Genomic DNA, 19,188 nt, shown 5'->3' on the forward strand with positions numbered 1-19,188 from the left:
AACCCAATTGTCGCTAACTTTTTGTTGACCCATCGCTTGAGCGACGGTCTTACCTGTTGAATTTCGATTTCCTTCAAATATTGGACCAAATTTCTCATTCATACAAATTCTTCTTCAATCAATTTCCAACAAAAATAACTTAAAATCCGATCAATGTCCCCTAATTGCTTGCTCAAATATGCAATGAACAATTAATTCAAAATAAATAAGCATCATCTATTAATAAGCACAAAAAATGTCATAAAATGTAGTTATGTTCTAACACTATAGGGCGCCTATTCCAACAAAAATTCCACATCGGTTGAATATCGAAATATAGATTAATATATAAGTTGGACTATTCATTTTAAAAAGAAGATCTTTTAAGATGGAATCCTAAATCTTAATAGTTAAGAACATATTTCCTCTCTCTATGTACATTAATGGAAAACTAAGAGTATTATATACGGTGCATTTTACATGGTTTTCTTCATCAAAGACGAAGTATCATCAATTCCAAACTTGCCAATATTTCATTGTTCAAAAAAAAAAAAAAATCATAAAGTAGACGATTGTTAATTCTTCCTATTGTTGAAGTTATTATAAACATACTTTATTCTTCGGAAAAATACTAACACACAAACCCATCTTAAAGTGTGAGATCACTTCAATGCGTACTTTGTGATTCCTGGAAAATGTGTGTTCATAAAGTACTCATCCCATTGAATGCACTTTGGATCAAAATTGAACACCTCGCTTCCTCTAATTGTTGTTCGTAGATTTTCAGTTGTAGTATCATCAAAACTGCAAATAAAATGGAACAATAAAATCGTCTTCAGAAAGTTGCACCACAAAATGCTATATTAAGATCAACGATGAGCTCAAGATGTTAATGGAAACAAGAAAAATGTAATTTCCTTCAAATTGATTTCTTAAAATTTGTCAATCCACTAGTTGCTCAAAGTTTAATACTTGTTTTGTAATAATTACTTCTAGTTTGCATCACATTTCAAAATTTGAGCAACCAAGTGTTGATTGACTTATATAGAAAGAAATTACCAAAAAAAGAACGTAGATACGTACGTTCCGTGAAAGAACAAGTATGGTTTGTATAGTTCTGCTAAACGTATCGAATAATCGATTCTTCGTCTTGCATTGGCATGTAAGTTTCTGAAATGGTTGCAAAGTATCATGTTCACCAACTTTAACATCTATGAGGCATCGGAAAAAAAATAGATAGTTATATATGGCATTATTATAATAACCTGTGTGTTGAAAACATAATTTAAACGAGTACGCGTAATTCCACCGCTTAAAACTTCAAGTGACATCCATTCTTGAATGAAAAACAAGAAAGCAATATATTGGTAACTAAAAAAATAATAATAATAATAATAATAATAATAATAATAATTCCAGAGTAATCTAAACTTGTTATCAGGACACAACAATAAATTCACCCAAAAGGCAATGGAAGCCCGCAATTGTTTCCTAAACTAGGAGCATCTTTATTGCATCCTTTGAATTACTATCCTGATGATACATAAGTTGAGAAACTTTGAATTTAATGACATTAATGTATCATGAATAGACATCAATGTTCAAAGTTACTTCAATAAAAGCATTTTCAAGAGATTCTCTATTTTTAAAGAGCATATTCTATTAGTTGAAGAGTATCTATAAACTTACTAAGTTAAAATTTTAAAATACTCAAACAAACTCTTCATATTTAATATTAATTTTACTACTTCAAAAAAATATTTATTATTTTTCTCGATCTTTTATATTAACTAGCTTTTTTTAGATTATTTTATTATTTTCCTACATTAAAAATTGAAACACTTTGAATACATCTAATTATAAAGAATGAGTTCAGAGAGTGCATTTGGAAATTAAAACTTAATTTAAAGAGTCTCTTCGAGGATGATTTTAAGATTGACTCTTTAAAATAGAAAGTATACATATTTATAAAATTTGTTAGAGATACTCTAAATTCCATCAACTAATTAATGATATCTAGGTGTCTTTGTTTTCTTAAAATAAAATAATTTACATTGAAATCTACATTAAACAAAAAATAAAAAAATAATAATAATAATCTACATAGTAAGCCTCATTATCAAAAATTTCATTTTTTTCTGAAATTTATTTTTAGTCATACATTATCTCAATAAAATAATTTTGCACATTACTCAAAAAATTCTTACTTTTTGACCACATGTCTTTCATAAAATCACTATTAAAAAATTTATTTTACCCTTGTAATGGGGCTAAAAAGGGGCTATATGAAAATTTTGGTGAGTCAACAATTCAAACAGAACTTTTGATTTTATACGAAGTTCTAGACAATGTTTGTTTTTTCCTTTGTCATGTTAGCTTGAGTCTCAAAATTAAAGATAATTCAAACTAATAAAGAGCTTATTGAAGATTATCTTTGTGAAAAAAAAAAACCTCTAATTTTTTTCATTAAATTTCTCATTGAATTAAATTATTTTTCAACTGTTTGCCCCCACTTTCTAAAAACTCCTTGTTTTTCTAAATTCATTTTCCACTATATATTCTTCATTAAAATGATGTTGCACGTAAATCTAAACTTTTTCATCATTTTTAATCACACATTCTTAAAAAATAAAAAAACTAGTTAGGTAATTAGTGATGAAAAAACCTGGCATTTAATTTTTTTAACTATGAAAAATCTGTGACAATTATAGTGACGGACTCCATGAGCTAACTTCAAGATTTAAAATTAATTTTCAAATTATTTATACTTAAATAAATTAAATTGAAAATTTTGTCTAATATTTTTTTGAGAAATTAATTTTATTTTTAATAATAAAATTGTAGCCGGGTTTTCCGAGTATCTATGGCTTAGAAAAGCTCATGCGTACAAAACCATCATCCCATAATATGTCGTAGCATGTCAATGTATAAATCACAGGATCTAACTATGCATAGATATTTCGCTAAATCATTACTTTAGGTATTATACTACTCAAACGAAAATTTCAAGTAATATCAAACTTGGATTTTAGTAGAAAAGATTAAAAAAAACTAACCTGTACAAATGGCAAGTAACGGATTGCAATATATCTGTGAAAGCTAGCCATAGTTTCCAATATTTTGCCTTTCTCAACTTTGATAGGCTTCCCGCCCGTGTCAAGCAAAGGATTCTCAGTTAAATAATTATACATAAGCCACCTCATATCTTCATATTTTAGTGGATTTCTTAGAGATGAACCAATATGATAAATTAACCTGTGAGATGGTTGATTTGTATGCACAGCCATTGCTACAAGCATAGAATTCACCACCATATCACCAGGTATCTGCAAAATTTCAAAATCCAAATGAGCAACACCAAGAAAAATCAATAATAATTTATGAAAAGAAATAAACAGGAAGATTGATTATGCATATATATATATACTATTAGCTTACCATGTCAAGTGTTGAGTTGGGATCACCAACGAAGAATTTTAGTTTTCCTTTGCCATAAGCAACGAAGATGCTGTCAAGAGTTCTGTATTTGGAAATTCGTGAATCAATTTTATAAATTTTCTTAAGCAATGAAGTGAGGAATTTGAAAATATATAATAGTTAATATCATGCCATTTAGCTTTAGATTTGCAAACAGAAAGAAGGAAAGTTGCCAACATCCTACCTTATACCCTCTGTCCAACCAGAGAAGGGCTCTTTATAAGTACTTGTTATAATTGTTGGGCGCACAATAATGAGCTTAACGTTTTCCTCCAACTTCTCCAAAAGCATTTCCCCAATAGCCTTTGTAAACACATACGTGTTTGGCCACCCATGCAACTTTGCTCTGGTAAATATAAATTTGTAAATTTTTTCGTTGTAAGGTGCTAGGAAATGTAGAATAGAAAAAGTAATAAATTTCACAGCGCTTGAAAAAATCATATACTTGGTCACTCAACATTTGGTCCCTCAAAATTTCCCTTCACATTGATCAACATATATGGAAATTTTTTATTCATATAATTAAAAGTGTTCTTAATCAACCTGTCAGTGCCCAAATTTCTCATAGCTGATGCAATTTCTAGTTCTGTTGCATTTTGAGCTTCAAGCCCTCTTAGTCTTTCTTCCACTATCCTTTTTTCTGTGTCGATGTCTAAATAGGAGATTTTAGCTCCATCAAGTGTCTCGCCCATATGAAATGGCTTTTCTGGTATGAGACCTACACTCAAGCCTTGTACGTAAGCTGTGAAAAACGAAGACATATCCAGAAGAGAGTGTTTTATGTACATTTTTCTGTATCATTAAGTTCCACACGAGAGGGAAGATTAAGACTTTCTGCTAGTTACCCGTGGATACATGGACAAACATCTCTATTTTTGAACAGTTACTGGCAAACTTTTGGACGTGCATGGCTCCTAAAGCATTGATCCCCATTGCAACATCATATCTATGAAAACACCAAGAAATACAGATTATTTATTTTTATCCACTAATATTATAGCCATAAATGTAGAGTTAAATGCTCTACAATTTAAAAGGTCACATGCATTATCAAAAGTTTAAACAAAATTAGGAATTCGTGTGCAAAATCAACCATGTATTTGATGGGAGCAACAATTTACATCCACATTGTTATATATCTATCCACTTCTTTAAAAATATATATATTATATTTTTAACCTTACATAAATTGACTTAAATAAAAATATATCACTTCAAAGGCAACGACTAATATTTATTTTCATGAAATTCTTTAATATTCATAAACTGTCATCTTCAACTAAAGCCCAAACAGTAATGGAAGAGATATCACTAGAGCAAATACATATAAACATAGCTATATGAAGAAAAATTTGAACAAGTAAGGATTGTTGTGGATATTGATTTCTATTTTGATAGAATTTATCTCATGTCCCTAATGGGTAAGATAAAAGCTTTTCACTATTAACGTGATAAGTGAATTTTAGTTATAATTTTTGTTGACCTTTTTTATTTTTTGTAGTGGTAACATGATCCATAGATCTCGGGTCTACATAAGCCTTTTCTCTTACACTCTTGGACAAATCGTAAGTTGTGCGTGGTCTTCTTCGAAGTGAAGGAAGGCGACTATATACACTCCAACAAGAAGTCAGTCAACGTATAAGTGAAGGGGTGTGGGACTTGCTAGATATGTAAGTCACTAAGTATAAAGTGGTTGGATCTGGAAGGGTATGAAGTAAATATATTGAGGGCGAACTTATAGATTTGAGAGTCTAAAATTGCATTACCTTCAAATGGCACAATGTCTAAGCTTTTATAATAGTAGATGAGAAATTATAACCATTGGATGGAGTGACATGTGGCCTTATCATGATTGCTGAGGACTTTTCCTAGATATCACTCCATCGGTTTTAGACTGACGGTATGTGAAGAGGCAATGTCCGTCAATTGGAAGGTTGATTGTTTCGAACTTCCAATGTAGTAGAAGTGACATCTCATCTCGACCCTGGAGGGTCTGCCCACCAAGGTACCTTGGAAGAAGTGATGCATCACATCGATATGGTTCACCTCGATCAAGTGGGATGCTGATGTGGAGTGTGGGTCGATTAACTTGCTGACAGGCTGCCACGTAGAGGCGATTTGGAGCCTCGTCAGAAGAGGCGTAATAATTCTTTGAATCTATGATCGTTTCATAGAACCATATTTCATAGAACTATTGGACATATATAGCGACCAGTTTGCTCTAAAGCTAATAAATATCGGTATGTAATGTCATATTATATTTATATTAACTTAAATAAGAAAATGCACGTATTTTTACTTGTTTTTAAAAAATACTCACTCTTACAAAAAATTTCAAATTACAACGAGCCATGTGGACGTGTGAAAGATTGTCTGAGTGATGCTTATGGGGTCGTCAAGTAAAAAATTTCTAGAAATGATAAATGCAAATTTATATTTGAAAAAATCCTTATGTTAAATTATATGCACGTTATTTAATAGTTTTCTTTTCTGTTCACACATTTGATGTTCAAAGTTAAATTTAAATTTATGGGTTGACATCTTAGTATTTCAAGATTTTATTTAATTTGAAATTTTCGCTTAAGTTGTAGAATAATTATTATGGAATTATCAACCAAAAAATTTCAAAAAAAAAAAAAGAAAAGAAAAGAATTTCCTCTTAAATTACATAAAGAAGATTATATTATTATTATTATTATTATTATTATTATTATTATTATTATGATTATTATTATTATTATTATTATTATTATTATTATTATTATTTTGATAACAACTCAAGTCTATTTTTATAAAATAAAATTGAAATAGATTTTGGGGCGTTAAAATTAAGGTTCTCTCATTACAATTTCATTCCAAATTATTATTGGGATTATCTTATCTTTTCTTGATGGCTATCTTTTTTGCTTGGATTATCCAAATAAAAATTTGAGTTTTGTACTGGGACTAATTTTATCCTTGAATTTAAAGCAATAGTGAATCTGTTGGGATTATAAAAACAAGTAAAGAAATAGTGCACAATGATTGCAATATTACGAAGGAATTATGATGGGATACATATAAAAAAATGGAGTGGATGTGTAAATTTATAAAAATGATATGAATAGATATATGAAAGGATTGAATGAATTACGATGGAATAGATATATAAAAATAGTGCGGACGTATAATATTTAAATGAATGAGTTTAATAAGGACAATATTGAAATGTGATGTGGATGAAAATAATATTTTTTTTAAAAAAAAATTTTAAGTTTAATAGATTTAAAGTGAAATAGATATATAACAGTAGATGCAAATAGTGGCTATTTGATTAGATTTTATTTAATAATAAGATTCAGATAAATGCTAGTCCGTATTAAAAGATAAGGCTTGAGTATACCTTTCATCAAATTTAGTTGTTGCGGCTGAGTTAACAATAATATCTACTTCTTGCCACATCTCATCTCTCAATTTTGAGTCATAGTTACCTAAGTTCTCATAAGAAACATCACCGCAAACAGGAATAACTTTTGATAGTAGAAAAGGAATTAAGTCAGCACCGTATTTCTCCTCAAGAACTCCAAACAATTCAGTGTTGAGCACCTGAAACATATACAAGTGTCAAATAAGAAGATAAACAGTATTTTTTTTTCAATACAGGAAAATTTTATGAATTTGATCATGATAAACAAATGGTTTAATTGAAATCGTAGTTCGACTACACATTTGAAATTGAAAATGAAATTACTGTAAACTTTAGCGGAGGTGTAATGTTGCAAGTCACTTATATGAACGTAAAGTAAAGAAAATATGCAAAAGAAATATATATTCAATTTTCAACTAATAAGCATTGTGATCCTATTTTTTTTACCAGTATATACTTCACTTGTATACCTCTTCATGTAAGCGTTGTTCAGCAGATCTCTTATCCACTGCTCTAATTAGAAGAAACAATTTTTTGATTTCGGGTTGAACTCTAAGTATTTTCTCCAAGAAAACTGCATGCAATTAGAAAAGAAAATGTATTATTAGAATGTTGGATCCATCTAACCAAGTGATAGCATACTTTTGAGAGAGAGAGAGAGAGAGAGAGAGAACTTTTTGCTAAAAATCCTGTGGCTCCAGTAATGAGAATTGTCTTCCCCTCAAAATATTGAAGAATTTTACTCTCTTCCATTGTAAGAGAATGCAAAAGAACTGTAACAACTCGATTTTAATCACTAATACAACGCATAACAATGTTCAGATGATGGTATATATATAGGCATGTGGATACTCAAGGTTTTACTTTGTGTCCTCCCCAACAATATGCCATTGGGTGAAGTGTCACTTTCTTTGTAGCATGATTATTTGTGGTGTGCAGAATAACGATGGTTAGTGGGGCCTCCTTATGTGAGGTGGCTGTCACCCAAACTGTGCTGGAAATTGTACCTACAACATGGTTGTAAAATTCATTACATTTATGGTATGTATCTTTATGCATACTTTGTTAAGCGATCCTCTAAAATATGGTAAAAAGAATTCATTTTTAAACTATTATTATAAAACCTGATTTTTATTTTAATTCCTGTGGTACGAAGCTAAGGAATTTCATGTTTGACAATTAGAATATGTTTGATTGTCAATATTTTTCATGAAAATGTATTTTTTCTATCCAAATTCCTACTTTTGTGCTGTTAGACTAACATTGTTTTCATGAAAGATATTTTTATACTTTTGGTCACGTGATTATATTTTTCTCAAATCCAGGAAAATATTTTCTTTAAAGAGAGTAGGATTTTATTTTCCATGGAATTCACTCTCTTTTTCTTTCTCTCTCATCTACAACTCTCCCTCATCTACCCACTAATAAAAACTAGGCCAGTATAATTTTTTTAGGTTGAAAATTAAATTAATCAAATACATTTAATTGACAATTTTCATGTAAATAAGTTCTAGACAATTGAATTACCTAATTTTTTTTTCTTTTCATGCATATTCCATGTTTGCAATCAAACGCACTCTTATTTTTCATTATTTATAGAAAGATTAACGGGGAAACCCTAGGTGGAGATACAAGGCTAATAGCATATGAATTTCATTTCAATAAAAAAAATTTAAAAAAAATCCAATTTGAACGTCACGAAGGACTCATTGGCCATTTCTTGGGCTATACTTCTCTTATCACCGTTAGCCTTCCTTTTGTTATCCTTTGAGTAGCTCTGTTAATCATTTGTTCATCTAATCACTACCGAAATTGAAATCATGTTTAAAAATTGAGATTTAAACTTTATTGAGCCCAAATGCTTCCGCAAATAGTAGTCTAATTCCGATATCATCCAAATGCTACCAAATTTGGTTTATGCAAAGATCAAATTCAGATTACAGGGGTGTTTGGGAGTATTTTTATCCCAAAAAATTGATTTTTGACCATTATTCATTATTCCAACCGTAAAGTTTGACTTATTGTCTCACAGGTAACATCCACTTTTCTCCTACTAGTCAAAAAATCAATTCTCAAAATTGCTCCCAAACGGGGCCTACATATCGATTCAGAAATTAACTATTTGATGATTTATAATGCAATATCGATTCCGATACTTGTCCAAAAGTATTAGAATTTTACTATAATAAGATAAATATTTCGATTTTTATTGAGTAAATAATTGAGTTCTATTTATTCTATAAAAGGGAATTGTATTATTTTGAGTATGTGTATAAGTTTCACAAATTAGTGAATGAAATATAAAATAAAATGATTACCACGGAAGACATTTATATTTTGATCAAAAAATCAACTGTCTATAATCGTAGAATAAGCGATTGGTGTTCTAATCTATTAAGGGCTATAATTGTTGCTTATCTACCAATTGTGATATGTACTATATTTGGTATATCTAGTATGCATTTGAAGAGAACCATTTCTTGTGAGAGTTAACTTCAAATGCATGATTGTACTAGAGAGAAGTAATTTTCACTTCGATTGCTTTATGGATTGAGTGAAGCTACACGTAAAAGGACCTGTTTCAGTGAAGCTACATGTACAAGTCCTATCAGGCAAGAAACAAGTGAGGGTAGGCCCCACAATTTTTTTTTTAAATACATGTGGGGCCACCGATGAGAGGCCAGAAAGGTCCCCTATGGAAATGCACCTATACGTGCAACTTTTTTTCCTTATGGATTAATAGTTGTTAATCACGATTCTAGAATTGTTGATGTACCAATGAGTGAGATTTAATTATCGGTCAAATATACCTCGATATGTTGGGAATCGAAAATGAGCGAAGTAGTAGACATTTATTTGAGCTCGAAATCCGTTGCCTGGATTAAAGGATAATAGAATTCGATTAAATATTTTCTTCTGATAATGTTTTAATCTGAGTACAGACTGCTCTGGAATAGGTTAATCGCTGGAGACAAGAACGAGTGAATCGAGTTTAGTATTTGGGGATGGTAAATTTGTTATTATGATTTGATCACAATGAAGTATTGAAGAAAATGTTAGTTTAAGTGAAAAATAATTTGTAGTGGTAAATTATCAATTTAGTAAAGCACTTACACTTGATATGTCGCAAGGGTAATGAATTAGAATAGTAATCAAGAGGATTTCATTGCAGGGAATTGAAATACAATTGCTCCTGTGATTTTATATATTTTGAGACACTGCAACAAAACGGACTTTTTGCGGCTTGCAATTAATTGCAGAGAATTGAAATAAAATTGTTCTTGTGATTTTATATATTTTGAGACATTACAACAAAAAGGACTTTTTGATGTGCAAAACACCCGCACGCCGTATAAAGCAATGCCGTCCACATTGTACGCCGTAAATGTGAATTTTTACTTTTAATGGCGTGCAAGCTAGCATGATAAACAATATTAAACTAATTAATTATTCTAGACTTAGGTGAAAAAATTAACCCAACGTTTATCATATAAATAAAATGTACCAACCAATGTAACAAATGCTTTCCATTCCCTCAACCAACGTATATAAATTCAACAAATGACGAGCTTGATTGATAACTAATGGATTCTCAACCAATAGTCATAAATTCAACCAACACTAATAAATTATTTTACAAACAAAAGAATGTTTTCCAACCACATGAGAGCTTGATTGATAACGATTGGCTTCTTTCTCTAAATATTTCAAGACAAGTATGAAGAATAAATCAGCAACTTAACCACTCAAGGAACTGACTTCCAACTAGGGAATTGCTCAAAGCCTTGCTGCAATGGTGTGCTCAAATTGAGATTAATTTAAAGGCTTAATTTCAAATAATTAGAAGGGCTAATTGATTGGTCAAGTTCTTGCTACTTATTATAACATCTGATTTACAATGCATTTCTCTTGTAACTTAGATTACACATAATATAATAGCAGCTGAGGTAAACACGGGCTTGAAAAGTATATTGTGAGGCTTTGAAAATATTTACTATTTTTCATTTTAATTGGGTCTCCCGCTCCAGCGGGATAAAAAAAGGTGTCAACCTAAATCTAGATTGTGAGTTCATATAAGCATGTTCAGTTAAAAGTAAGTCAAATTTACTTTAAGTAACTTTTAGCTTTCGAACATGTTTTAATTATTTTCTTCCTATAAGTTAAAAAAGGTACTTAATTAGCAGTAGTAGGTTACAGTTCCAAAATATTATTAATATGAAAATATACCTGTTTACTTACAAGTGGAGTGTTTAATATTTAGCCAAACGAATAATCCTAGCTGATTATATTTAAGGACGAGCTAGGAGTTCTTTACTAATAACAGAGGGAGTGTCTCTCTTTATATATATCATCAAAATAAGCTTTACTAAACTGGAGAAAACAAAAATAAAAAATCAGGTGGGCTGGTCACTCTTCAATGAAATGGTCTTGGGATGGTCCCAAACATGGAATTCAAGTGAGTCCGCTGTAGAACAGTGAAATAATAAATATAACCAATCAATATATATATAATAAATCACAAGTAACCATCAAATGAAGTTTCAAGACCATCAGAAACTACAGAATTCAGTAAACATACACAGCATCATAGCACAATTGCCGTCCAATAAAAATGTGGACAAGGAACTATGTACAGGAAATCATGAACATTAGATGGCAGAATTAATTTACATAAACAATAGATTGCTGAATTTTTTTCCCAGATAGGCTCTCAGTTTTCTCAGACAGATTATCAACAGTCTCTTCTTCTGCTGAATCTTGAATCGCGACCTTCTTCTTTATGGGTCGAAAGGAGCAATCTGCAATAACAAACAATTGATCTGAGTCCTTAGAATATTGAAATTTCATGGGGATAAAGGGATCTGTAGTTTTAACTACTATTCCAAGAACCTTTCTAGGAAAAATCAGTTTCTTCAGAAAACTGAACTGACAAGAAATCAAGCAAATCAAAGTGTCCAATACCTCTTTTACTTCACTTTATTGCAATCACTTATAAACTTTTGGATCCAAAAGAATCAAAGAAATGATATTATTTTCACTTCGCAACTTACATAATTTTATTCACACCATTTTCGTATTCTGGTGCTGCTTAACACACCTAGCACACAGAAGAATATTTTCGTACCCGTACGTATAAGGTTAATCACTTTATTCATTAATATACAAAAACATATACAATCAATACAGATAGCAAGCATATGAAACCCTCCACATTACGAACACAAATCTTGATAAGTATCGGCAGTAATTTACAAATAATGTCATTATAATACCCACCCTGAGTAAAAGAAATACAATTATACAAGTTCTAGTGTAAATAATCACAAGAAACAATGAGAAAGTTGCCGTACAACATCATAAAACTATAAGATGAGATAGAAACTTATATCCCCTACCTCCTCCTTAACCTCCTTAACTTCGTTTTGATTTTCCTCATGAGCCTATTAGGAATCCACTTAACATGCGCAGCGGAAATTAAAATAATTTTTTATTCCCATCAAGAATTGCCTTTGTGTTTAAATAGAAATTGTGATAAGATTATATCTTTTTCAGATCTGCAAACTTCTTTGCTATTCTTTTCATTCCAATAATCTTGATTCGCCACCCACAGCTGTCCAATTGTCCAGCCTCCAACGGTGATCCACACAGAGAACAAGATTGCAGTTACCAAGGTTTTCTTCTCTTGTGCTAGCAAGAATAATTATGAGAAAAACCACATGGATTGAAAACTCTTGTCATGTATTTATATAAATCCAAACGGGCCTGGTCTGGTCCGGTCCAATATTTAATTAATCCATTTAATTAAATCCGATCCGTGAATTAATTAATCCAATTAATTAATGCGGGCCTATAAATAACTAACCCAATTAATTAATTTATCTAACAATTGTTAAATTAATTAATTGACAAATTGCAATCTTCCAATTCTCTTTTGTGTGTGACCCATCAGGTTCCCAATCACGATACCTAACGATGTGAAATATTATTTTGATCTAATCAAAATTGATAAATTAAAACACCCTTTTAATTTATCACCAATCATACTTGCCGTCCCAGATTGACATCTAGCAATGTGTTAGGGCAATACATATAACGAGAAATGTCACGTGGTATGACAAAACCAAACTCGTTCGTTTACCGTAAAATTATGATCCCTTCATCAATATGATCCGATCAATTACGAGATATGAAAATATGTCAATCTCGATTATCAATCATATCTTTCACTTCACTATTAAGTCAATATAAGTCGAAAACTTATTTTCGACTTATGAGTATACCTTGGTCAAGGATTTCATCATCGACTTAATTGAATGAAACGTAGATCATAATCTTCTACTATCTAAGAGTGACGAATCATTTGTTGATCAATCACAACCCTTATATGATTCTTGACGTACCTGAATGATGTCGTATTAGTGGTCCTTTGCAGAGCAACATCCAACATCGTCAAAGTATGACTGTCCTCGTATAAGGTACCATGAAGACCTCAAGTCAAAGGACCAATTCCATTACCGAACATTAGAGATTAACCACTGACACTCAGATAGTTATCCATGTGAAATCTCTCGGTGGGTCTCCAATATTTTGTTCTATAACAAAACATCCACGTGTTCATTTAAGTGTTATCACACTTTAGTTTGTGAGATCAGCTACTTACTTCATAAGCAAGAAATGTCACATGTGATGGTCTATCCGTAATAATGATATCCGTATCTCGTTATTAATTATGACCACAGACGATTTAAGATTCAATCAAATATAATTTGTATCTCACAATCACAACTCCTTGTAATTAAGAAATTAAGAAGATTTGGATCTACGGACTCTATTATTTATTTAATTAGCTATTAATTAAATAATAGATCTGCCATTAAATTGCATTAATTATATATCAAAAGTACTTATATCCAAAGTTGATTGGACCTAGAGCATAACACTTACAGAGCCATGGTTGTACTTAGATCTGCAACATATATAAAAAACGCAAATCAAATTCAAAATCCCACAATAAAACATTATCAGAAGAATTTAATGCTGTTAAAAATCGAAGCCCAATCGCAAAGTAATATATGGATAGATACAAAAAAAATATTTCGATAATATGAGTATTTCTTTTAGATTTATAGATTCAGAAGCAAAAACCTAGAAAATGGAATGGATTGAATAGAATAGAAATTATGTTGACGAAAAATGGGATATTCTGATTATTTCGCTGTTCTGCGGGGGACTCGCTCGATATATATAATAAATCACAAATAACCAACCTGTTAATTTGTAAATCACCAATCAATCCATAAATGACCTAAAAGCTTAGGAAAAAAATAGAGAAGAGAGGGCTCACAAGTCACATGCGACAGCGGCACTCAAGCGGATACACGGTGGTGGAGACCCGGACAAATGGACGGCAGCGACTGGAGGTGAGAAAGCAGAACTGGGTTTTGAAAAAAAAAAAGCGAGATAAAAGAGAGGTAGACCACGGGATTTTGGAATTCAATTAGGGCAACATTCAATCAAGGATTAGTGGGCTCAAAGCTGGTGGCCGATTGAACAATTGTGGCCAATTGAAGGTGGTAATTTGGGAGAGAGCGGCGCGAAGACAGGAACGAAGACTCCAGCCTTGTTTGGTAAAAGATGGAAAACAATTGGGGATGAAACGAAATAAGGAAAAGAAAAGCGGGAGATAAGGGCATTTACGGCGTGCGAAACGAAATAAGGTAAAGAAAAGCGGGAAAAAAGGGCATTTACGACATGCATAATAAGTTCACTTTTTTAATAAATACGGCATGCCTTAAAAGAACGTCGTAAATACTCTCATTTTACAACGTGCACAAATGCACGTCGTAAATGCGTCAAATTATTGATTTTTTACGGCATACATATAGCGCATGTCGTAAATAGTCTTTTTTCATGGCATGTCGTAAATACACGGCGTAAATTCATGCCTTAAAAACCCACTTTTGTCAATTTGTAGCTCGATTTATGAAAATCTAATTAGATCCTAATAGTAGCTCTAAGAAGTTTGAGGGCTTAATTGTGCATATAATTAAAGCTTAAAGTTGAACATTACTTGGTCAAAGTTTCAGAGAAGTTAGGTGATTGCGCAGATGGCCAAACTCAAAATTTTAATTAAGTTCTTGTGTGAGAGTTAAAAGTGATTTTTTTAGGATCATGATTAAAAAGTAGTAAAAAATTGTGGAAACATGAAAAATGCTTCTTCTTCTTTTTATATTATTTTAAAGAATGTTTGATTGAAAATGAGTGCGAAGAAACTTTCACAAAAACACTAAATAAAAGTTAAAATTCATTTTGGACCCCAAAGCTAAGTTTGACCAAACACTTGAAAGGGTTTTAGCGAACTTAAAACTCAGGTTTTGTTTTCCTAGATACTAGAATGACCTAAGAGTCTGTTTGATTGCAAGAATGAAATTTGGGTGGAAAGAAAATGAATTTCAGAAAAATTGAATTGTCTAGAACTTGTTTCATTGGGAATTGTCAATTAAATATGGTTGATTGTTATAATTTTTTACCAGAAAAATGTTGAAATTTTGGATCTTTTGGTGTTCGTTCGGCTTTGTTTTTTATGAAAATTGTCAATTAAATGGATAGATTTTTTTACAATTTTGGATAAAATTTGTTTCCATTGCCAAAAAATAAAAAATAAAAAATAAAAAAAATAAAAATAGAAAAAATGAAAAAAAAAAAAAAAAAAACTTGTAAAATCCAATTCTCACCAAAACCAAAGGAAATTCCTTAAAAACCAAGAAAATGGCATCACGTGAGGGAGAAGTGGAAAAGTAATTTCATGGAAAATGGAGGTATCAAACAGGCCCTAAGACTTTTTGGACGAGTTATTAGACCCGTTAAAGTCTATTTAAAAATTTAATGACTTGTTTTCAGTGCAATTTTCCAATCTCTAAAAACTAACAAATCTTGGGTTTTTGAGTAGGTATTTGTCAAGGATTCTTGATTAGAATAAAGATTCAAGGATTGAAGCAATTCAAAAAGATCTAATTGCTGATCCTAAGCTAGAATTCAGGTTCTTCAACCCGGTGAAATTAATCGCTAGTCATATATTCAGCTATAAACACTTATATGATTAATTCGATTTGTAAAATGTAGTAAACTCGAAAAGATTCTTATTCCAAATTAAAGAAAACGAGACTAAATTTTTAACAATATCCATGAGACAATTTCTGATGAAAGAGGTTTAGGAAGTGATTTCATCGAAGACGTTGAATTTTTCACTATATAATGATTTTTTTAGCTGACGGGATCATGTCACGATAAATTCTAGAATGCTTCATTTGTCAATATTGAAGTTTTGTCTTGTTGACACGTCCGGTTATTAGGGTTATTCTTGGGGGATGTCCAGGGCCCCATTAATAAACTAGTACTGGTCGGGACCAATGATTAAGTCAATTTCAAGAAAATAGAACCACAAATGTCAAGATATACGTCTCTTATTACTAGACACACATTGCCTTGCACTGAAATTAATATTTTGTAACAACTAACAATGACCAAATTTGAAATTGTGAAGTCGTTTTCAATTCTGTGTCATCTTGAGCAAAATAACATACTATTATTTTTTAGTAATGCTATGCAGCCCCAATGGACTTGTAACTCCCATGACATTCGATAATAGGTTGAATGAAAGGTGAATTTAAATAACTCAATTTTACTTATCATTTAATATCACATTACTGCCACCTAGATTGAGATTATAACTACAGTGGAACTAAATAACATTATTCATTATTTTTCCATTTAAAATGATTAGAATTTGTGTTGGTGGGTGCGGTGAGAGTTATTTCCGTAGATAAAGTTATTATTGGTAGGTTTTGGTGGCCACTAGGGGTACCACTTCGTTCAATAGAGTGCTACATAAGTCCCTTTCCCATTTTACTGCTATTAATTGAGAAGTTGCCATGAGGTGTACAATTAATTCCTTAATTAACATGAGACTTGAGACGAAAAAAAAAAAAAAATCATTAGAGATCGAGATCGGCAAAATTTGCGATTTGTGAATTTTTTTTTACATTCATATTCAAATTAATTATGTTACATAAACTTGTGACAAATTTTCTTACAAAACTTGCGATAGAAGTCATTATATATTCATGTCAAAACTAACCTTTGTTCGAGCCACATTATTTTCATAAAAATACATTTTGGAATAGTGTATTGATGGGAATTGTGTGGTTAAAAAATAAAAAAAAAAGTTTGGAATTTGCGTGTTATATTATTTTATTAAAAATGTGTGATTGAAATTATGTCAAATCGCTATTCAAAAATATATTTATTTTGAATGAATGTGGGTAAAACTTCACGATATATAAAATATTTTATGGAAACAATCAAGAGGATATGGTTGAGGACTGGGTGGTTGGATAAAGGTGCACTTCTTTTATGAATCATAAATATACACTAATTCGGGTAGCAAGATTTTGAAAACGAAAGTAAGAAATGAAAATGACAAGTAAGAAAAGACTTTTTGAAAATTTTCTACGTAGATAACAATTAGGGTGGCAATTAATAAAATTAATTAAAAGTCCTGCTATGCAATTGTAGTAAGAATAAGAAAAAGTTTTGTAGATTTTGTAGTAAAAAAAAGTCTACATGTAGTAAATTCTGTTTGAAAAATATGTGGCAAAAAATTCTTATTTATTTATTTATGGTGAAGTTTTCTACGTAGAAGGAAAAATCTTTGTGAAAATTTGAAAAAGTCTTTAGTGAAGAAAAGTGTTGGAAAAATCTACCAAAAAGTCAACTAAGATAACAAAATCTAAAAAGAAAATTTTTTCTTTTAGAAATGAAATCTTACTATTTTTATCTTTATTTTCTCTTATAATTTTTATGTCTTTTTGCATTTTCTTACAAATTTCAGAATCTTTTATCAAGAAACTTCAACACTGAGAGATAGAAGGCTCAATGATTTGCTTCTTGATCTGTAAAGAGGAGTCACCTCTATTTCTATCTAATGCGGATAATATGTGACTTTCTATAACAATTATTCTACCAATTTCTTAATTTTCAAAACAAATATCAATAAATTCTTTAGAACTTTCTACTGAACAACAAAGCAAAGTAAATGATATATAATTGTCTAATGGCATAAAATATTAAAACTAAAGATCAATATGTTTGTAATGGCCTTAGAGTACTTTACCATTCAGCAAATTAATTTCTTCAATTTTTTTTTAACTGTCTCTTAACTTTTTTATTGACCTTCTAAGAAAGGCCTAAGACTATAAAAAAAAAATTAAAAAAAAAATAATAATAATAATAAATAAATAAATTCATCATATTTAAAGAGGCTTAAACACACTCCCAAAATTGGGATATAAAACAACCAGTTTAACTCAGATGATTACTTTATCTTTTTAATCATGGAATTCAGAATAAAGAGGTTAAGAGAGTTATAATATAGAAAAGACAAAAACATAATTTTTTCTAAATAAATTAATTGCTTCCTTAGCCCATGTTTGAGCCACATTATAGGGAGAAAAATGTATTATTTATGTCAAATCAATAGAAAATGTATAGTTAAAAAATAAGGAAAAATTTTAGATTTACGTATAATATTATTTTATTGAAGAATGTGTTCTTGAAATGATGTCAAATCACCGTTAAAGAATGTATTTTTTTGAAAATAGTGTGGCTCAAACAAGTCCTTGGTGTTTTCTCTGTTAGGCCTTGCTTAAAAAAATAAATAAAGTAGACGAAAATTATAAACAAGAGAATGTGTGAAAAGGAATTACTTTAATTCCAAAGTCTTTGAATTTACTAAAATACCTTTGAATTTACAAGAATTATGGAGAGACTTTTTTAGTACAAGTGTGAGATAATTGACTACTATTCTTTTCCTTCACGTTTTTTCATCTTTCTATCTTTATCTTTTCTTCATTCTCAATTATTGTACCTATCTGTTCATCATTTCAATGTAAGCTTCTTCTAACTTTGAACATTGTCTTTTTCATCGGGTATGTATTCTTCCTTTTCTTCTGTATTTGATTGGATTTCTGTAAATTCTCCATTAATTTCTTGAAACACCAAGAGATATAAATTCTCTTGCTCAATATTTGGTATTAGAATTTTTTGTGTGTTGATTTTTATAGCGAGATGCTCTTGGCAGAAAATAACTCCATTATTCCACTTTGCTACTAGTCTGAAATCATTATTTTGAACTTCCATCATTGCTACGGCTTCTAATATCCATCTTTCATAATCAATCAGTCTTTTATTTTAGGCCCTATTTGAGTCCGTTTATTTCCTCATTAAAATAAAAAATATGATTGTTGTTCATCATATTAAATCATCAT

The 19,188-nt window shown here is 30.5% G+C and overlaps 1 protein-coding gene and 1 long non-coding RNA gene across 3 annotated transcripts; both read right to left on the bottom strand.

Moving 5' to 3' along the window:
- Window positions 1-413: 413 nt before the first annotated feature.
- On the bottom strand, window positions 414-7,650 carry LOC111412180 (probable fatty acyl-CoA reductase 4). Of its 2 annotated transcripts, none has more exons than XM_023042979.1 (10): window positions 7,537-7,650; window positions 7,333-7,436; window positions 6,839-7,041; window positions 4,302-4,402; window positions 4,000-4,198; window positions 3,641-3,802; window positions 3,418-3,499; window positions 3,036-3,305; window positions 1,063-1,190; window positions 414-783 (listed from the first exon to the last, which is right to left on the bottom strand). In XM_023042979.1, the coding sequence occupies exons 1-10, from the start codon at window positions 7,613-7,615 to the stop codon at window positions 642-644; spliced, it is 1,470 nt and encodes a 489-aa protein (XP_022898747.1). In that variant the 5' UTR covers window positions 7,616-7,650; the 3' UTR covers window positions 414-641. The 2 variants fall into 2 exon arrangements, with proteins under 2 accessions (XP_022898747.1, XP_022898748.1); XM_023042980.1 differs by lacking the exon at window positions 414-783 and adding an exon at window positions 1,245-1,315 and having other exon boundaries at window positions 1,063-1,149.
- A 3,735-nt stretch (window positions 7,651-11,385) lies between these two features.
- LOC111412182 lies at window positions 11,386-14,555 on the bottom strand. Its single transcript, XR_002705984.1, has 2 exons — window positions 14,208-14,555; window positions 11,386-11,661 (listed from the first exon to the last, which is right to left on the bottom strand). It is a non-coding gene; the product is annotated as an uncharacterized LOC111412182 (long non-coding RNA).
- Between the last annotated feature and the right edge of the window lie 4,633 nt (window positions 14,556-19,188).

Source organism: Olea europaea, chromosome 16, assembly GCF_002742605.1.
Source record: "Olea europaea var. sylvestris chromosome 16, O_europaea_v1, whole genome shotgun sequence".
NCBI lineage: Eukaryota > Viridiplantae > Streptophyta > Magnoliopsida > Lamiales > Oleaceae > Olea > Olea europaea.